Here is an 18,022-nt window from a genome sequence, read left to right as displayed (position 1 = left end):
ACCAGCCCAGGTGTCATTCAGATATCACTCGTGTGCTCACACAACTTTCATGGAGCCCGCTCCTGGAATGCCTTCAGTTTAGAATTCCCATTCTTCTCTTTAAATAACATTAGGACCTCGACCCTTCCTATCTCTGTAACCCACTACAGCCCTACAACCTCCCGTGCAAATGGAATTCTCCGTTGCTCTGACTCTGGCCTCTTGTGCACCCAGTCCTTCACACCACCACTGGTGGCTGAGCGTTCAATTGTCTCAGGCCCCACGCTCAGGAATTCACTCCATCAACCCCTCTGCCTCTCCACCTCTCTCTACTCCTTAAACCTTACCTTTCCTCCAGCTTCTGGCCACCTCTGCTATTTTATCCTGCCATGTCACGGGTTCATTGTCTGATTCCGCCTCTCTGTAACACCCTGGGACTAGTTTCTACTTTAAAAGCCCTATAAAAATGTAAGTTGGTGATTGAAGCCCTGACTATCCATTGGTGGACACGTGCTCCCAGTTACTGGGGTTTCATACCGGCAGCGATTGTGCAAGAAATTAAGTGTCTGTCATTTCAATTGCTGAAGAAGCATGCTATTGGAGAGACTGGATTTGTCATCATTATTATTGTTATTATTGGTAGATTCTGCTGACCAATATACCAAGAGTGGTTGTTTTGATTAGTCGGTGTAATTTCTCAGGCAGTTTTCTAGCTGCTTCCCTCACTTCCGTGTCGTCCCTTCCCTGCCACTGGAGCTCTGATTCGCTGTGTTTTATTTCTAAGTAAATAACAAAGTGTGACAGCAGGAAGTAAGTATGAGAAGCAAGTGTATCATATTGTCAGTCAGGAATCTGATGTCATGTTGGACACTGAGGGAGAGAGAGAACTAATCCCATTAAACCTATTGCTGATACTCAGTGATTCCTCACTCTCCTAGAACAAGATTTCGGATTTATTTTTTCCTTCTATCTTATTTATTTCCCGTGAATGAGTGAATCAAGATGTTTACAGAAAATTCAGCCCATGTTCAGAATGGACCAGTACCCGTCCCAGTGATTACTTTCTGTGCTCAAAACAATGGGGAGATCCCATCACCGTGTAGATCCTTTCCTTCTCGTTAACAGTATTCATCTTCCACTCCGCTCCTCAATAAATTCATTATTATTCTTTACAGAAAATCACTGAGCTCAGAGAGACGGGAAACCGGGCCGACAGTTCCAAACTTCTCCTAAATCTGGTGATGGAGAAAGGCTCTGGGGCCCGAAGGGTGATGTGGGAATCCTTTGTGAAAATGCGCCACAGATTACCAAAGCTGAACAATATACTGAAAGAAATCGAGGAACATGGTACGGTAAAATCACACATGGAATGCAAATTCAGATTCAAACACTGCAGAGTTTACTATAATATCACACAGATCTGATTTCATGAAAGTTCATTGATTTCAACAGGTTGTGACACGTTTTGTTTACATGAACATTGCACAAGGTTTATCCGAAGTACCCAGTCACCTGAAAGGTAAGTGAGAAAAGGGAAATTTCAATGTTTATTTCACGTTAGAATCAGAATGTTTGACTGTATCCGTTTGTGAGAGGTTGTCAGAATCTGGCAGTCAGAGGAACAAAGGCTGGAGATACAGCATTAAACATCATTTGGATTCGTGATTAATCCACAAAAGATCTGCGTAGGTTCAATTTACATTTAACACCGATTTTGGAATTATTGGCAAATTTACAGGTCTTCTATTCTCCAGTTAATCCAACTGCACATTGCAAACACGTGACAGGATCCTGATACACTGTGAAACCCCATACACACCTGGCAGGATCCTGATACACTGAAACTCCATACACACCTGGCAGGATCCTAATACACTGTGAAACCCCATACACACCTGGCAGAATTCTGATACACTGTGAAACCCCATACACACCTGGCAGGATCCTGATACACTGTGATGACCCATACGCTCCTGGCAGGATCCTGATGCACTGTGGAACCCCATACACAACTGGCAGGATCCTGATACACTGTGAAATCCCGTACAAACCTGGCAGGATCCCGATACACTGTGAAACCCCATATACACCTGGCAGGACCCTGATTTACTGTGAAACCCCATACACAGCTGGCAGGACCCTGATTCACTGTGAAACCCCATACACACCTGGCAGGATCCTGATACACTTTGAAACCCCATACACACCTGTCAGGATCCTGGTACACTGTGAAACCCCATACACACCTGGCAGGGTCCTGATACACTGTGAAAACCCATAAACACCTGGCAGGATCCTGATACACTGTGAAACCCCATACACACCTGGCAGGATCCTGGTTCACTGTGAAACCCCATACACACCTGGCAGGATCCTGATACACTTTGAAACCCCATACACACCTGTCAGGATCCTGGTACACTGTGAAACCCCATACACACCTGGCAGGGTCCTGATATACTGTGAAAGCCCATAAACACCTGGCAGGATCATTATACACTGCGAATCAACATACACACCTGGCAGGATCCTGGTAACTGTGAAATCCCATACAAACCAGGCAGGTTCACGAAACCGCATCAAAGGTGCGTTGACAGTTGCCCACAAAGATTTGACCGTCTTTAGACTTGCTGCCACGAGTTGTATTTTCCAGTGTAGTGCCCTCTACAGGGTATCTGTGGACTGTGAGCAGGGGAAGAAACAGCGCGGCTCTTCAGCCAGTCACAGGGAAGGATCCTCACTGAGACACAGATTCCAAACCAGGAATCATAAAACAGGAAATATAAATTACATTTATATCAAGTAGAGCAAATGAAATAAAGTTTGAGCAATGTACATGGGATTAAGGAAGAGAGATAAAGGAGACAAGCAGAAAATGTAAATATGCACATATTAAATCTGCAACATTAATTTTCTTCTGTTGGTGTGAGACTCCACACATATATATTAATTTTTTTCAGGGCCAGAGAGATTGTTCAGCAGTAATTATCACTTATTAGGCCGTTAAAAATCTCACTTAATCCTGTATGCCCTAGCCCTAACTCTTTCAGCCGTCTTCAGTGTGGAATTAATGGGTAAGTACCCCAAGTTTACGCCGTTGCAGTGATTTCAATGCCGACTATCGGCGAGGACTGCAACAGCGCCTCTTCTGGGAGAGGAGGGTATCTCTGACAGCAACTACTGGATTTCCGTGTTTAACCACACATGTGAGACACAAGAAGTTGCTGTCAATTTTATCCAGTAATAACGGCGAGCGCTGACAGTCTCCCCATTATTATTACAGCAAAATCCAGGCCAATGTTGAAGCTGATTAGGTTATTAAGTAGCTTCGCAATTGCAGTGAAAGAGCGAACATTATTCTACTCAAAGAATAGTCCTTCAATTCCCGAGTCTTTTTAGACCCAATGTAATGACTAACGGAAATATGTTAGTTCCCAAAGCTGCAGTATAGGAAACTAAGACCAACATTAAACAACAGAGTATGATTATTGGTAGAACATTTCAAATGAACTGTCAATGTTTTCTGCACTAACATTACACTGAGTGAAGTGGGCTATAGTTCTATTTCTGTTTCTAATCAGTGATATGACAGGATTGTTATAAAACACATTCAATAAACCCATGTAGAAAACTGCTGAAAAAATGATCGCAATTTCTGATAAACAATGGCCCTGAATTTCCGATCGGAGGCTTCCTGCCTGCGGATGCCTCAGATCGGAAAAAAATCTACGAACCTAACTGTTGGATCCATAGACCCCGAGGCTGGGCCTCTCCGGGTCCGCGCCGGGCCTCTCTGGGTCCACACTGGTAGAGGCCCCCGTATCCCAGGGGCGCATGTGGTTTGCACACCACTGGGATCACGTGGGCTAGGTGAACAAATTAAAGAACGGGATTCCCCTTCATACTTTTGACAGGTCTGTACACACAGAATTGAGTCAGAGTTATACAGCACAGAAAGAGGCCCATCGTGTCTGTGCTGGCCGTCAAACCCTGTCTAATCTAATCCCATTGTCCAGCACTTGGACTGTAGCCTTGTATGCTATGGCGTTATCAAATTTAATTTTTCTATTTTTCAACATTCTTAAGCTGATAAAAGCAGGCCTTACACCTGCTTTTACCAGGCATAGGTATTCCATGGCCTTTCAGCGGGCGGAAGTTGTGCAAAAAGCGCATCTCTCCACCCGCAGAGGCAATTTTCCTGGGCAGGCGGACCTTGACAGATCGCCAGTGCCGGTTTTCAGCACATGCGCTTCTATTGCCTGAAACCGACACGTGCGAGATGCCTATGGGTGCGTACACACCTCGTAACCAACCGTAGGGGTAGGAAAATCCGGCCCATTATAACAGGAGAATGATTAGGTGCAGAAAATGTGTTTTTGAACCAAAATAAGCCTGTCCCTGTTATAGAGATGACCCACTTACCCCTCCTCCCTGTGTATCTACACAAACTCATTCAATTGTCCCTACCCCGTCTAACGTGGCCCACCCGATGAATTACACTATGGGTGACAAAAATACCCTGAGTTACCCTCTTACTTTCAATTCACTCCGTTGTTAATTATTTTGCTAATTGTGAGCCTGCTTCCTGCATTCATTTTGTGAAATCCATTAAAGCATTTCAATACCGAAGTCTCCTGACCAAACAAAACTCATCAAACCCAGTAACCCTTCTTACAGCCTAAACTCTGAATACTTTCAATCACCTTTCTCAGTGCACGCAATACATCGGATAACCTGCACAATTTATGAAACAATAGCAATCTACCTACGGCCTATTCACAGTCGGTCCCTCTCTCAGTCACACAATACCCCAGATAACCTGCCCAAACCCTGAGACATTTGCAGTGAACCTTTTGTTAAGGGAGGGAAATGATAAGAGTGCTAATTCCTGAGCTCAGCGTCCTGGCAGCTGAAGCACAGCCGGCAATGATGGAACAATGTAAACCTAGTATGTGAAAGGGGCATGAATTGCAGGCGCACAGTTCCCTCAGTGGATTGTGTGGCTGGAGGAGGTTACAGAGATAACGAGGGGGCTAGGACATGGAGGAATTCGAAAATAAGAATGAGAATGTTTAAGTCCAGACGTTGCCTGACCAGGAGCCAATGTAGCCCATGGGTAAACAGGATTGATGCGAATTCGGATATGGGCACCAGAGTTTCAAATGAGCTTATTTATGGAGGGTGTAAGGTGGGAGGCCAGCCAGGAGACCATTGGAATAATCGAGTCCGGAAGTAATGAGGAGCATGGATGAGTGCTGCAGCAGCAGCTGAGCGAAGGCAAGGGTGGAGATTGAGGATATGGCAGAGGTGGAAGTAGGCAAACTTTGTGATGGTGAGGATATGGGGTCGGAAGCTCAGTTAATGGTTCAGTAGAATGCCGAGTGGAACATCCATCCATTCACAGTCTGTCCCACTCCCAATTCACACAATCCCCCAGATAACTTGCCCAAGGTCTGATACAATAACAGTGGGACACTTGACCACTCACAGTCTGTCCCACTCACAATTCACACAATGACCCAGATAACCTGCCCAAGGTCTGATACAGTAACAGTGGAAGACTGGGCCATTCACAATCTGTCCCACTCCCAATTCACACAATGTCCCAGATAACTTGCCCAAGGTCTGATGCAATAATAGTGGGCACTTGACCATTCACAGTCTTTCCCACTCCCAATTCACAAAATATCACAGATAATCTGCCCAAGGTCTGATACAATAACTGTGGGACATCCATCCATTCAGTCTGTCCCATTCCCAATTCAAACAATGCCCTAGATAACCTGCGCAATGACTGATACAGTAACAGTGGGACACTTGACCATTCATAGTCTGTCCCACTCCCAATTCACACAATGCCCCAGATAACCTGCCCAAGGTCTGATACAGTAACAGTGGGACACTTGACCATTCATAGTCTGTCCCACTCCCAATTCACACAATGCCCCAGATAACCTGCCCAAGGTCTGATACAATAACAGTTGGACACTTGACCATTCACAGTCTGTCTCTCTCCCAATTCACACAATGCCCCAGATAACCTGCCCAAGGTCTCATACAGAAGCAGTGGGACAATTGACCATTCACAGTCTGTCCCACTCCCAATTCACACAATGCCCCAGATAGCCTGCCCAAGGTCTGGTACAATAAAAGTGGTACATTTGACCATTCGTACTCTGTCCATATCCCAGTAATATCCTGTGCCCTATTTCCCAGTAAATATTAGAATCACGTGAGGATTTGAAACAGTTCTCAGCGACTAACTGAGTTTTAATTTCTACACGCACCTCTATCGAAATTGCCAATTGAATCTTGCATTATTTTACTTAATAGTGAAATGGTATTGAAAAGTTATTTTTATGTCAATACAAATAATACTGAGAACCATTTTATGTCTGTTCTAATCGGAGATGTTCAGCAGAAGCACAAGGAAACACTCCGGGTACAAACTGAAAAACTGAGAGTGAACACTATCCTAATAAGGGAGAAGGTTAAGATTTTCCAGCTGGTTGATCGATACGCTGAGCTAACGGTAATTTCTACTGTTCGAGATCGGACACTTGTAGAACATGAACTGCTGGCAAGAGGCCGAGACCATGAAGAGTGGAGAGAGAAACACCTCCGGGGAGTGCTGGAAAAAATCCGAACTGATCAATTGTTCCAGAGCTGTTTTTCTCAGATTGGAGGTTTGTTTCCGAAAATCAAGGGTAACGTCCGGCAATCCAAGTCTGCGAGTTCAGCAGCAGTGAGCGGAGTCCCGGGAATTGGAAAAACAACAATGGTACAAAAGATTGTCCATGACTGGGCCACTGGGAAAATATACCCACACTTTCAATTTGTTTTCAGTTTTAAATTCCGGGATTTGAACGCTATTAACTGTAGAATAAATCTGAGGAATTTGATACTGGATCTGTATCCTTACTTTGGGAATATTCTGGGAGAGCTCTGGAAGAACCCAGAGGGATTGCTATTTATATTCGATGGTTTGGATGAATTCAATGACAGCATCGATTTTGCTGACAATCGGAGAAATACAGGACCTCAGCACAGGTGCACAGATCCTGAAGACTGGTGTGAAGTGTCTGACATTGTGTACAGTTTAATACAGCACAAGCTGCTCCCAGGATGTTCAGTGCTAGTGACCAGCCGCCCCACTGCATTACATTTATTGGAAATGGCTGAGATCGGTGTCTGGGCTGAAATCCTGGGATTTGTTGGTGAAGAACGGAAGGAATATTTCAACAAGTTTTTTGAAGATCAGATGGTGGCAGCAGCTGTTTTCAAACACGTGGAGGAGAACAAGATCCTGTACACCATGTGCTACAACCCTTCCTACTGCTGGATCCTCGGTCTGTCACTGGGCCCCTTCTTTACACAAAGAGACAGGAATCAGAAGCAAGTTCCCAAGACAATCACCCAACTATATTCCTACTATATTTACAACATTCTTAAAAACCATGGCCGGGAGATTGAAAGCTCCCGTGATGTGTTACTGAAGATTGGTGAGATGGCCTTCACAGGAGTCTCCGAGAAGAAGATTGTGTTTGGAAATGGAGATTTGGTCAAGTACAATCTACAACCTTCCCAGTTCCTGTCTGGGTTCATGATGGAACTTTTGGAGAGAGATGAATCTGCCCAGAGCGCGGTGTACACATTCCCGCACCTCACCATCCAAGAGTTTGTAGCCGCACTCGCACAATTCCTGACTCCAGATCCCGGGGACATCCTGAAACTCCTCAGAGAAGCCCACAGCAAGGAAGATGGGCGATTTGAGATATTTCTCCATATTGTTGCTGGTCTCTCCTCCCCACAGGCAGCTCGGCCCCTGGAGGAGTTTCTGGGTCCATTTCTTCTTCATCAAACCACCTGCCGAGTGATTGATTGGGTGAAGGAGAAGATTGAAGGACAGATTGGAAACACAACGAGTGAAACTGGTAAAAGGAACCTCCTGAATATATTCCACTACCTGTTTGAGTCTCAGAATAAAGCACTGGCTCAGACCACAGTGGGATCTGTGAAAACACTTACATTTAGTGGATTGCCATTGACTCCGATTGACTGTGCAGTCCTGTCTCATGTCATTGGACTCTGTGATACGATAAAAGAACTCGGTCTAGAGAACTGCAACATTCTGTGTGAAGGACTCCAGCGGCTGGGCCCCGTGCTGCACAAATGCCGGGTGTTGAGGTAACAGTTTATTTGTCTCTAACTGTTGGGTGAATTGTAGAACAGTCAGGCATTGTGTTGCTGCTCCGTAATGTAGGGAAACAAACAGTTCAGTTAAACCAGAGAGAAGCGGATTCAACACAAATATGACCAATAATAAGAGGATCGGTCAGTAGTTCCCTCAGGACTGGAGAATCTAAAATGGATCCTTGTGAACAAGTAGGGATCAGCAGATACAGGTCACTGAGAGTCTGATAATTTAATTACAATAAATAATATTTAATAAGGCTGGACAGCGGAATGTAAACATAAAATATAAACAGTCAGTAAAGATAAAATTAATTTTAAATGTTTTCCACATCCACCATATCAACTGGAAACAGGAGAGAAACCCGAGTTTAAATCTCTAACAGTTCGACATTTACTCCAATACTGTGCCCTGTCGAGGGGGTAGTTTCCTGGATTGGGAATATTGGGGGATCGGGAATTCTTTCAGCTGTAAATGTTTACAACTATACACATTCTTAAAGATTTAGTAGATTGATATTCAGGATCTTAAACCTGCTGGTGAAAAGGTTCCACTCTAAGCGGAGTACAGACACACACCGGCCAGCGGTGGGGCCTCGCACACAGCGGGCGGCTCCTGGGTAAACTGGGGGCAGTGAACCCGGGAATTCCCCATAATCTGCCCCCATGTGAGTGAGGCCCCGCTCGGGGAGGGAACTTCCGAAAATTCCCCAAAAACTGTCGGGCCAGTTACACCTGAAATAAACGTAGAGCCAGTTTAATGGCAATAAAGTGAGAGACTATCCTCCCCTATAAACTAGGAGCACAGGGACATTTAAAACTTGTAACGGGACAGAATAAACTCTATTGCTGCTATTGACAAGCATTCACTATAAGCCCTCTGACTCCCACAGCTACCTGGAATACACTTCCTCCCACCTCGCTTCCTGTAAGGACGCTGGTCCATTCTCCCAGTTTTTCTGTCCCTGCCGCATTTGCTCTGATGATGCCACCTTCCATATTAGTGCTTCCGACATGTCTTCCCTTTTCCTCAACCGAGGATTCCCCTCTACCGTGGTTGACACGGCTCTTGACCGTGTCCATTCTATCTCCTGCACTTCTGCTCTCACCCCTTCCCATCCCATCCGGAACTACGATAGTGTTCACCTTGTTCTCACCTTTCACCCCACCAGCCTCCGCATTCAATGGATCATCCTCCACCATTTCCGTCACATCCAGCGTGACCCCACCACCAAACACTTCTTCCCCTCACCTCCCCTTTCAGCATTCTGAAGGGTCCACTCCCTCCGCGACACCCTGGTTCACTCCTCAATCACCCCAACATCACTTCCTCTTCTCTTTCCCCTTCCCAAGGCACCTTCCCATGCAAGCGCAGGGGATGCAACACCTGCCCTTTTGACTCTTCCCTTCCCACTGTCCAGTGCCCAAAACACTCCTTCCAGGTAAAACAGTGATTTACTTATACTTCTTGCCATTTAGTATATTGTATTCACTGCTCACGATGCGGTCTCCTCTACATTAGGGAGAGCAAACGCAGATTGGGTGACCGCTTTGCGGAACACCTCCGCTCAGTCCGTAAGTGTGACCCCGAGCTTCTGGTCACCTGTCACTTTATTCTCTGCTCCACTCCCACTCTGATCTCTCCGCTCACGGCCTCTTACACTCTTCCAACAAAGTACAACATAAGATCGAGGAACAGCACCTCATCTTTCAATGAGGCACTTTACAGCCTTCTGGACTCAATATCGTGTTCAACAATTTCAGACGATAAACTCAGCCCCTATTTTATTCGTTTCATTATTGATTTTCCTTTTCCCTTGTTTTTCTCTCGCATGTCAGCTGTTGATGACTTTGCCATTGACATTTACACCTTAGCTAGATTCATCATTTGATTTTTAACTTGTCCCATTACCATCACCTTTTGCTTGCACCATTATCCCTTTTGTCTTTTAATCTCTCCTGTCTTCCACCCTATCACAGACCTTCCCTTTTGTTCTTTCCTCCGCTCCCCCCACCTTTCCCGGCCCCTTAACTTGCTTAAACATCTGTTACATCTGTAACTTGTTCCAGTTCTGACGAAGGGTCCTTGTCCTGAAACATTAACTCTGTTTCTCTCTCTACAGATGCTGCCTGACCTGCTGGGTATTTCCAGCATTTCCTGTTTTAATTTCAGCATAAATTCTCCTTGTTATATAAAATCCTGGGGGACGGATTTTACAGCAGCAGTTATCATTTCACAATATAACTCACCCCGAGATATTATACAGCTTAATATAATGCACAGAGTATAAAGTACAGGGATTCACCGCTTTATCATTTAATTCTGGGAAAATAACCCCATTCCCATAAAATCCGGGATTTACAGAGCAGCGGAAATGGGACAAATTTCTCCAAATATGACGAGGCCGGTCACTGAGCTCCGGGAGGGTAATTCTGATCATCAGGGAATGAGACCGGACTGCGGGACATTTTAAAGGCTTCACACAGACAGCACTTTATTTAATAAATACATTTACGGACAGTCCCTGAATATATGGCAGTTGGACAGAGTGAGGTACATTCCCAGTGAGGGGGGAATTTAACAGGTCAGCGGGCGCCATCAGTGGCGGGTTCGTTGGGACCCCGACCTTACCCGACCCGACCCCACCCCCACACAACCCGGCCCCAACCGACCCGACCCGACCCCGGCCCCTGCCCCCACCGACCCGGCCCCACACGACCCACCCGGGTGGGAAATCGCGGGCGAAAACCAGGTTATTGATTTCCTGAAGTATTTTGTGATTGCTGTAATATCCCAGAGAGAAAATTATATCAGATCCGGGCTTTGATTCCGTTTTTCTCTCTCTCTCTGTTTGTGTTTAGACTGGGTTATAATAAACTGGGAGATTCAGGAGTGAAACTATTGTTTGCTGCTCTGAGGAACCCGGACTGTAAAATACAGAAACTGGAGTAAGTACCAGACTGTGAGAGATTGTGTTTATAATAACTGGATGTCTGACACTGTACATTAATATTTGTATCAGTAATGTTGTTATTAATAAACTCTGGGGATTTACCCTGATTCCTGTTATTTCTCTCTCTGATCCCCAGTCTATGGGTTGTCGGTCTCACAGATTCTTGTGCCGAGGATCTCTCCTCCGCTCTCAGTACAAACCGCTCACTGACGGATCTGTCCATGGAATTCAACTCCTTCACAGACCGATCTGTTCCGGCTCTCAGCCACCTCATACTGAACTGCAGGAGTCTGGAGCGGATCTGGTGAGTGTTTGTGTTAATGTTTAATGTAATACATAGAAACATAGAAACATAAATGATAGGAGCAGGAGTAGGCCATTCGGCCCTTCGAGCCTGCTCCGCCATTCAATGAGATCATGGCTGATCATCCAAATTCAGTAACCTGTCCCTGCCTTCTCCCCATATCCCTTGATCCCTTTAGCCTCAAGAAATATATCCAATTCTTTCTGGAATATATTTAATGAACTGGCCTCCACCGCCCTCTGTGGCAGAGAATTCCACAGGTTCAACATTCTCTGGGTGAAGAAATTCCTCCTCATTTCAGTCCTAAATGGCTTACCCCTTATGCTTAGACTATGACCCCTGGTTCTGGACTCCCCGGCCATCAGAAACATCCTTCCTGCATCTAGTCTGTCCAGACCTGACAGAATTTTATAGGTTTCGATGAGATCCCCTCTCAAATTTCTCAACTCCAGTGAGTATAAGCACAATCGACACAATCTCTCCTCATACGTCATTCCTGCCATCCCAGGTATCAGCCTGGTGAATCTTCGCTGCACTCCCTCCATGGCAAGAACGTCTTTCCTCAGGTAAGGTGACCAAAACTGCACACAATACACGAGGTGCGGTCTCATCAAGGCCCTGCACAACTGTAGCAAGACATCCTTGTTCCTTTACTCGAACCCTCTTGCTACGAAGGCCAACATACCATTTGCCTTCTTAACCGCCTGCTGCACCTGCATGCTTACCTTCAGCGACTAGTGCACAAGGACACCCAGGTCTCTTTTCACTTCCCCTTCTCCCAATCTATTGCCATTCAAATAATAATCTGCCTTACTGTTTTTGCCACCAAAGTGGATAACCTCACATTTATCCACGTTATAGTGCATTTGCCATGTTTCTGCCCAATCAGCCAACCTGTCCAAATCGTATTGGAATTTCACGACATCCTCCTCACAGCTTACCCTCCCACCCAGCTTTGTGTCGTCTGTAAATTTGGAGATATTACATCCAATTCCCTCGTCCAGATCATTAATATATATTGTGAACAGCTGGGGTCCTAGGACCGATCCTTGCGGTACCCCACTAGTCACTGCCTGCCACTCGGAAAATGACTCGTTTATTCCAACTCTTTGCTTTCTGTCCACCAACCAGTTCTCTATCCAAGTCAATACCTTGCCCCCAATCCCATGTGCCTTAACTTTACACGCTAATCTCTTATGTGGGACCTCATCGAAAGCCTTCTGAAAGTCCAAATACACCACATCCACTGGTTCTCCCTTATCTTTTTACCAGTTACATCCTCAAAAAATTCCAGTAGATTAGTCAAGCATGATTTACCTTTTGTAAATCCATGTTGACTTTGCCCGATCCTGTCACTGCTTTCCAGGTGCTCTGCTATTACATCTTTTATAATAGGCGCTAGCATTTTCCCACTACCGATGTCAGGCTTACCGGTCTATATTTCCCCGCTTTTTCTCTACCACCTTTTTTGAATAGTGGGGTAACATTAGCTACCCTCCAATCCATGGGTACCGTTCCAGAGTCTATCGAGTTCTGGAAGATGACCAGCAATGCATCTACTATCTCTAGGGCCACCTCATTAAGTACCCTGGGATGTAGACCATCAGGCCCTGGGGATTTATTGGCCTTCAGTCCCATCAATTTACCTAACACCATTTCCCTACAAATGCTGATTTATTTCATTTCCTCCCTTTCATCAGACCCTATGTTCCCCGGCATCTCTGCGAGGTTATTTCTGACCTCCTTTGTGAAGACAGAACCAAAGTATGTATTTAGTTGGTCTGCCATTTCCTTGTTTCCCAAGATAAATTCCCCTGTTTCTGACTGTAAGGGACCTATGCTTGACTTCAGCAATCTTTTTCTCTTCACATATCTATAAAAGCTTTTAAAGTCAGTTTATATGTTCCCTGATAGCTTACTCTCATATTCTATTTTCCCTTTCTTAATTAATCCCTTTGTCCTCCTTTGTTGACTCCTAAACTGCTCCCAATTCTCAGGATTATTGCTTTTTCTAGCCAATTTATATGTCCTCTCCTTGGATCTTATGCTATCCCTAATTTCCCTTGTTAGCCACGGTTGAGTCACCTTTTTTGTTTTATTTATATGCCAAACTGTTATGAACAAATTCTGTAGCTCATCCATTCGGTCTTTGAATGTTTGCCATTGCCTATCCACCATGAACCCTTTGAGTGCCATTCCCCAATCGATGCTAACCAACTCGCTCCTCAGACCATCGTAGTTTCCTTTATTTAAATTGAGGACCCTTGTCTCTGAGCCAACGACTTCATTCTCCATCTTAATGAACAATTCGAACATATTATGATCGCTCCAACCCAAGGGGCCTCATACAGGATTGCTAATTAATCCTTTCTCGTTACATAATACCCAGTCTAGGATGGCTTGATCTCTGGTTGGTTCCTCGACATATTGGTCCAGGAAACCATCCCGTAAACACTCCAGGAATTCCTCCTCCACAGTATTGTTACTAATTTAGTTGGCCCAATCTATAAGTAGATTAAAGTCACCCATGATGACTGCTGTGCCCTTACTGCACGCTTCTGTAATTTCCCTTTTAATGCCATCCCCAAACTCCACCTTACTGTTTGGAGGTCTATATAGTGCTCCCACTAATGTTTTTTTCCCCTTTGTATTTCTCAATTCTACCCATACAGATTCCACATCATCAGAGCTAATATCCTTCATTACAATTGTATTAATCCCTTCTTTAACCAGTAATGCTACCCCACCTCCCTTTCCTTTTTGACTATCTTTCCTGAATGTCGAATACCCCTGGATGTTGAGTTCCCAGTCTTGGCCATCTTTGAGCCACGTTTCCGTAATCCCAAACAAATCATATTTGTTTACCTCTATTAGCGCAGCCAATTCATCAACCTTATTACAAATGCTCCTCGCATTAAGACACAAAGCCTTGCGGCTTGTTTTTTTAACGCTCTTAGACCTATTAGAATTATTATTTATTGTGGCCACGTTTGATTTAAACCATTGATTTCTTTGACTGCCACTTTTGTTTTTCTCCTTCTTATCTTTTGCTTTTATCCCTGTTTTCCTTTCCTCTGTCTCCCTGCTCAGGTTCCCAAACCTCTGCCATTTTAGTTTAACCCCCCCCGAACAGTGCTAGCAAACCTCCCCGCAAGGATATTTGTCCCGCCCTGGTTCAGGTGCAACCCGTCCGACTTGTACAAGTCCCGCCTTCCCCAGAAGCAGGCCCAGTGATCCAGGAAACTAAAGCCCTCCCTCCTGCACCAACTCTAGCCACGCATTCATCTGCTCTATCCTCCTATTCCTATACTCACTAGCATGTGGCACTGGGAGTAATCCAGGGATTACAACCTTTGAGGTCCTACCCTTTAATCTGCTACCTAGCTCCCTAAATTCTTGCTGCACGACCTCATCCCGCCTCCTACCTATGTCGTTGGTCCCAATGTGAACCACGACCTCTGCCTGTTCACCCTCCCCCTTCAGAATGCCCTGCAGCCGTTCAGTGACATCCTTGACTTTGGCACCAAGGAGGCAACAAACCATTCTGGAGTCACGTCTATGGCCACAGAAACGCCTATCTGTTCCCCTAAAGATAGAATCCCCTACCACTATTGCTCTCCCACTCTTTTTCCTCCCTTCCTGAGCAGCAGAAGCACCCCTGGTGCCAGGAAGTTGGCTGCTGCTGCCTTCCCCTGGTGAGTCATCAACCTCAACAGTATCCAAATTGGTATACCTGTTTGAAAGGGGGTTGGCCACAGGGGTCCCCTGCACTACCTGCCTGCTTCTATTGCTCCGCCTGGTGGTCACCCATTTCCCTGCTGCCTGTGCAGCCCTACCCTGCTGCGTCAAACGTGTAATCCACGACCCTCTCAGCATCATGAATGCTCCACAACCCATCCATCCGCAAATCCAGCGCCTCAATACGGCCCATTAGTAGCTGCAGCTGGATGCATTTCTGGCACACGTGGTCGTCAGGGACACTGGCAGCGTCCCTGAATTCCCACATAGAGCAAGAGGAGCATAACACGGGGCTGGGCTCTCCTGGCATGACTTACCCCTTTAATTAAGTAAAATATCAATGGGATTCAGTCACTTTTCTGGGTAATATTTGTCTGTAATTATTATTGTAATATTAAGCCCAGTCTCGCGGTTATTTACATTGCTGGTCAATCTATTTATTTCCTGATTAGTCTTCAATCTGTTTCAGGCTGTTGGATAATCAGTTCAGTTTAACCGGACAGAGACACCTGAGGGCACTGCAGGAAACGAGGCCCGGACTGAAAGTGGGGGTGTGAACAGTCAAAGTGATTGACGCCACTGCTCCCATTGTGCGACTATTGCAAGTGGTGACGTCACTGCTCCCATTGTGTGAACATTCCAAGTGATGACGTCACTGCTCCCATTGTGTGAACATTCCAAGTGATGACGTCACTGCTCCCATTGTGTGAACATTCCAATTGATGACGTCACTGCTCCCATTGTGTGACCATTTCCGGCCGTTGATTTGATTTCAATTTAATTTAAGGATTTCCAGCTCGAGCTGATCGCGTCATCTCCCATTTTGAGGTCAGAGGCCCAGCCACAGGGTCACGTGACTCAGCTGCTCCCCAGGCTGCACCCTTTTCAAAATGGATGTGTGAGTTTCTGCAAATTGCCGAGTCTCTGATTGTGTCTGTATGTGCGTGGGTGTCTGTGTGTCTGCAAATTGCAGAGTCTGCGTGAGTGTGTCTGTATGTGTGTGCGTGTCTGTGTCTGCAAATTGCAGAGTCTGAGAGTGTGTGTCATGTTACTGTAAATTTAATTCAATGTGGGTGGGAGGGAGAATGTGAGTAGCAGACAGACAGACAGTCAGTCGTCCTATCGTGTCCACGGACAGTCTATACATAACCCAGCCAGAACTGGACACATTTTTGCGCCTTGTTGTTGAATTCGGCAAGATCTTCAACAGTGCAGGGTTCCTCTAACGATGGACATTGCAGGAGATGTTGCATAGTCTGCGCCTCAGTTCCACATTCACAAGTTGTCGGGCTGGTTGAATACCCCCATTTGCTTAGTGACACCTTTGAGCAACCTACACTGGTCCTAAGTCTGTTAAGGCACTTCCAGGTTGCCCAGTTGCAATTAGCTCCTGGGGGAAGGCTTTCATCAAGTAAAATTTCCATCGCTGGGGGTTGTTCAAGACTGGCGAGCCGGTCTTTCCACAAGGCAATGTGGGCTTCAGATGAGGTTGATTGTAATGGAACAACACTGTTCATGAAGCTCTTTGTTGACTTTAGGCGGCTGGGTGTAGGTGTATGACAATGCAGAGGGTGTCTCTCATCTGATGTTTGACGGAGTCGCTCTTTCTTGCTGGCTACCTTCTTATATCAGGGGGAGCGATACCCACCAGGATATATAGGCTGTTGGTGTTTGTTGGTTTTAAGCAACCTGTGATAAATCGGCAGCTTGCATTCAGAACAGCATCCATCTTCTTTGCATGAGTAGACCTTTCCCATGCAGGGCAGGCGTATTCGGCAGTGGAATAGCAAAGAGCACGTGCACTGGTTCGCAACGTTTTTGGGCTTGTTCCCCATCTTTTGTTAGTGAGCTTATGCAGGACGTTGTTTCGTACGCTCACTTTTGCCTTTGTCTTCTCGATGTGGTTCTTGAAGGTGAGGCATCAGTCAAGCGTGCCTCCTAAGTAGATAGGGTGCCCGCAATGCGTCAGTGTTGCTCCACACCAGGTTACTTTCAGCTGACGTTTGGCTTCCCGTTTCTGAGGTGGAATGCACAAACTTGCGTCTTTGATGGGTTTGCGCGAAGGTGGTTTTCTTCATCGTAGGATTTTAGTCCCTCCAAGGCCTCAGAAAGTGTTTTCTCCACGGCGTTAAAATCAGTGCTTTGGGCAGTGAAACATAAGTCATCATCAGCATATATAAAACGGCGTGTAACACCGTCTATAGGTTGGTCATTCGTGTAGATGTTGTACAGCAGCAGTGCAAGCATGCTTCCCTGAGGAAGACCATTCTTCTGAATACGCCACCTGCTGCGCTTCCCACCTAGTTCAACATAGAACCGACGATTCTGAAGCATGCTTTCTAACAGCTCTGTTAAGTGAATCTCTTTTGTCATCTCTAGAATCTTGCAGAGGAGACGTCTATGGTTCACTGTATCGTAGGCTGCTGACAGGTCTACAAAAACAGCACCTGTCACCATCCCTTGCTCAAAACCATCTTCGATGTGTTGTGTGAGGTTGAGCAGTTGGCTTGTTGATTTGCCAGGGTGGAAACCTGCTTGCTCTGGAATGATCTTCTCATCTACAGTTGGTGCTATCCTATTGAGTATCAGGTGTTCAAACAGCTTATAGGTGTGGCAAAGCAGTGAAATTGGCTGAAAACTCTTAGGATCTGAGGGATCTTTTCCAGGCTTTAATAGTGCTATTACATGTGCCTTCTGCCAGATATTAGGTAGCTTGTGTGTTGCCAGATAGTGGTTGAACAGTTGTAGGAGCTATCTCTTTGCTTTCTGTCCAAAATGCTTTATCTGCTCCGTTGCTATGTTGTCAAGACCAATTGCTTTCCCGTGTTTTAGACTAGATATACCAGTTTCTAGC

At 45.6% G+C, this 18,022-nt stretch overlaps 1 protein-coding gene across 1 annotated transcript; it reads left to right on the top strand.

Moving 5' to 3' along the window:
• The first annotated feature begins 1,183 nt into the window (after positions 1 to 1,183).
• On the top strand, positions 1,184 to 16,206 carry LOC147085116 (NACHT, LRR and PYD domains-containing protein 3-like). Its single transcript, XM_085979306.1, has 6 exons — positions 1,184 to 1,331; positions 1,432 to 1,498; positions 6,390 to 8,166; positions 11,035 to 11,121; positions 11,263 to 11,430; positions 15,638 to 16,206. The coding sequence occupies exons 1-6, from the start codon at positions 1,221 to 1,223 to the stop codon at positions 15,723 to 15,725; spliced, it is 2,298 nt and encodes a 765-aa protein (XP_085835432.1). The 5' UTR covers positions 1,184 to 1,220; the 3' UTR covers positions 15,726 to 16,206.
• The last annotated feature ends 1,816 nt before the right edge of the window (positions 16,207 to 18,022 follow it).

The sequence above is a fragment of the Somniosus microcephalus genome, unplaced genomic scaffold (genome assembly GCF_052327205.1).
Source record: "Somniosus microcephalus isolate GS21.2 unplaced genomic scaffold, FLI_Smic_1.0 unresolved_chr9, whole genome shotgun sequence".
In the NCBI taxonomy this organism is placed as follows: Eukaryota; Metazoa; Chordata; class Chondrichthyes; order Squaliformes; family Somniosidae; genus Somniosus; species Somniosus microcephalus.
This window is presented reverse-complemented; position numbering and strand designations above follow the sequence as displayed.

Coding starts and splice junctions, on each gene's coding strand:
- LOC147085116 (XM_085979306.1), top strand. CDS start 1,221: ATGGAGAAAGGCTCTGGGGCCCGAAGGGTGATGTGGGAATCCTTTGTG. Junction 1,499..6,389: donor AGTACCCAGTCACCTGAAAG/GTAAGTGAGAAA, acceptor TTCTAATCGGAG/ATGTTCAGCAGAAGCACAAG. Junction 11,431..15,637: donor AGGAGTCTGGAGCGGATCTG/GTGAGTGTTTGT, acceptor AATCTGTTTCAG/GCTGTTGGATAATCAGTTCA.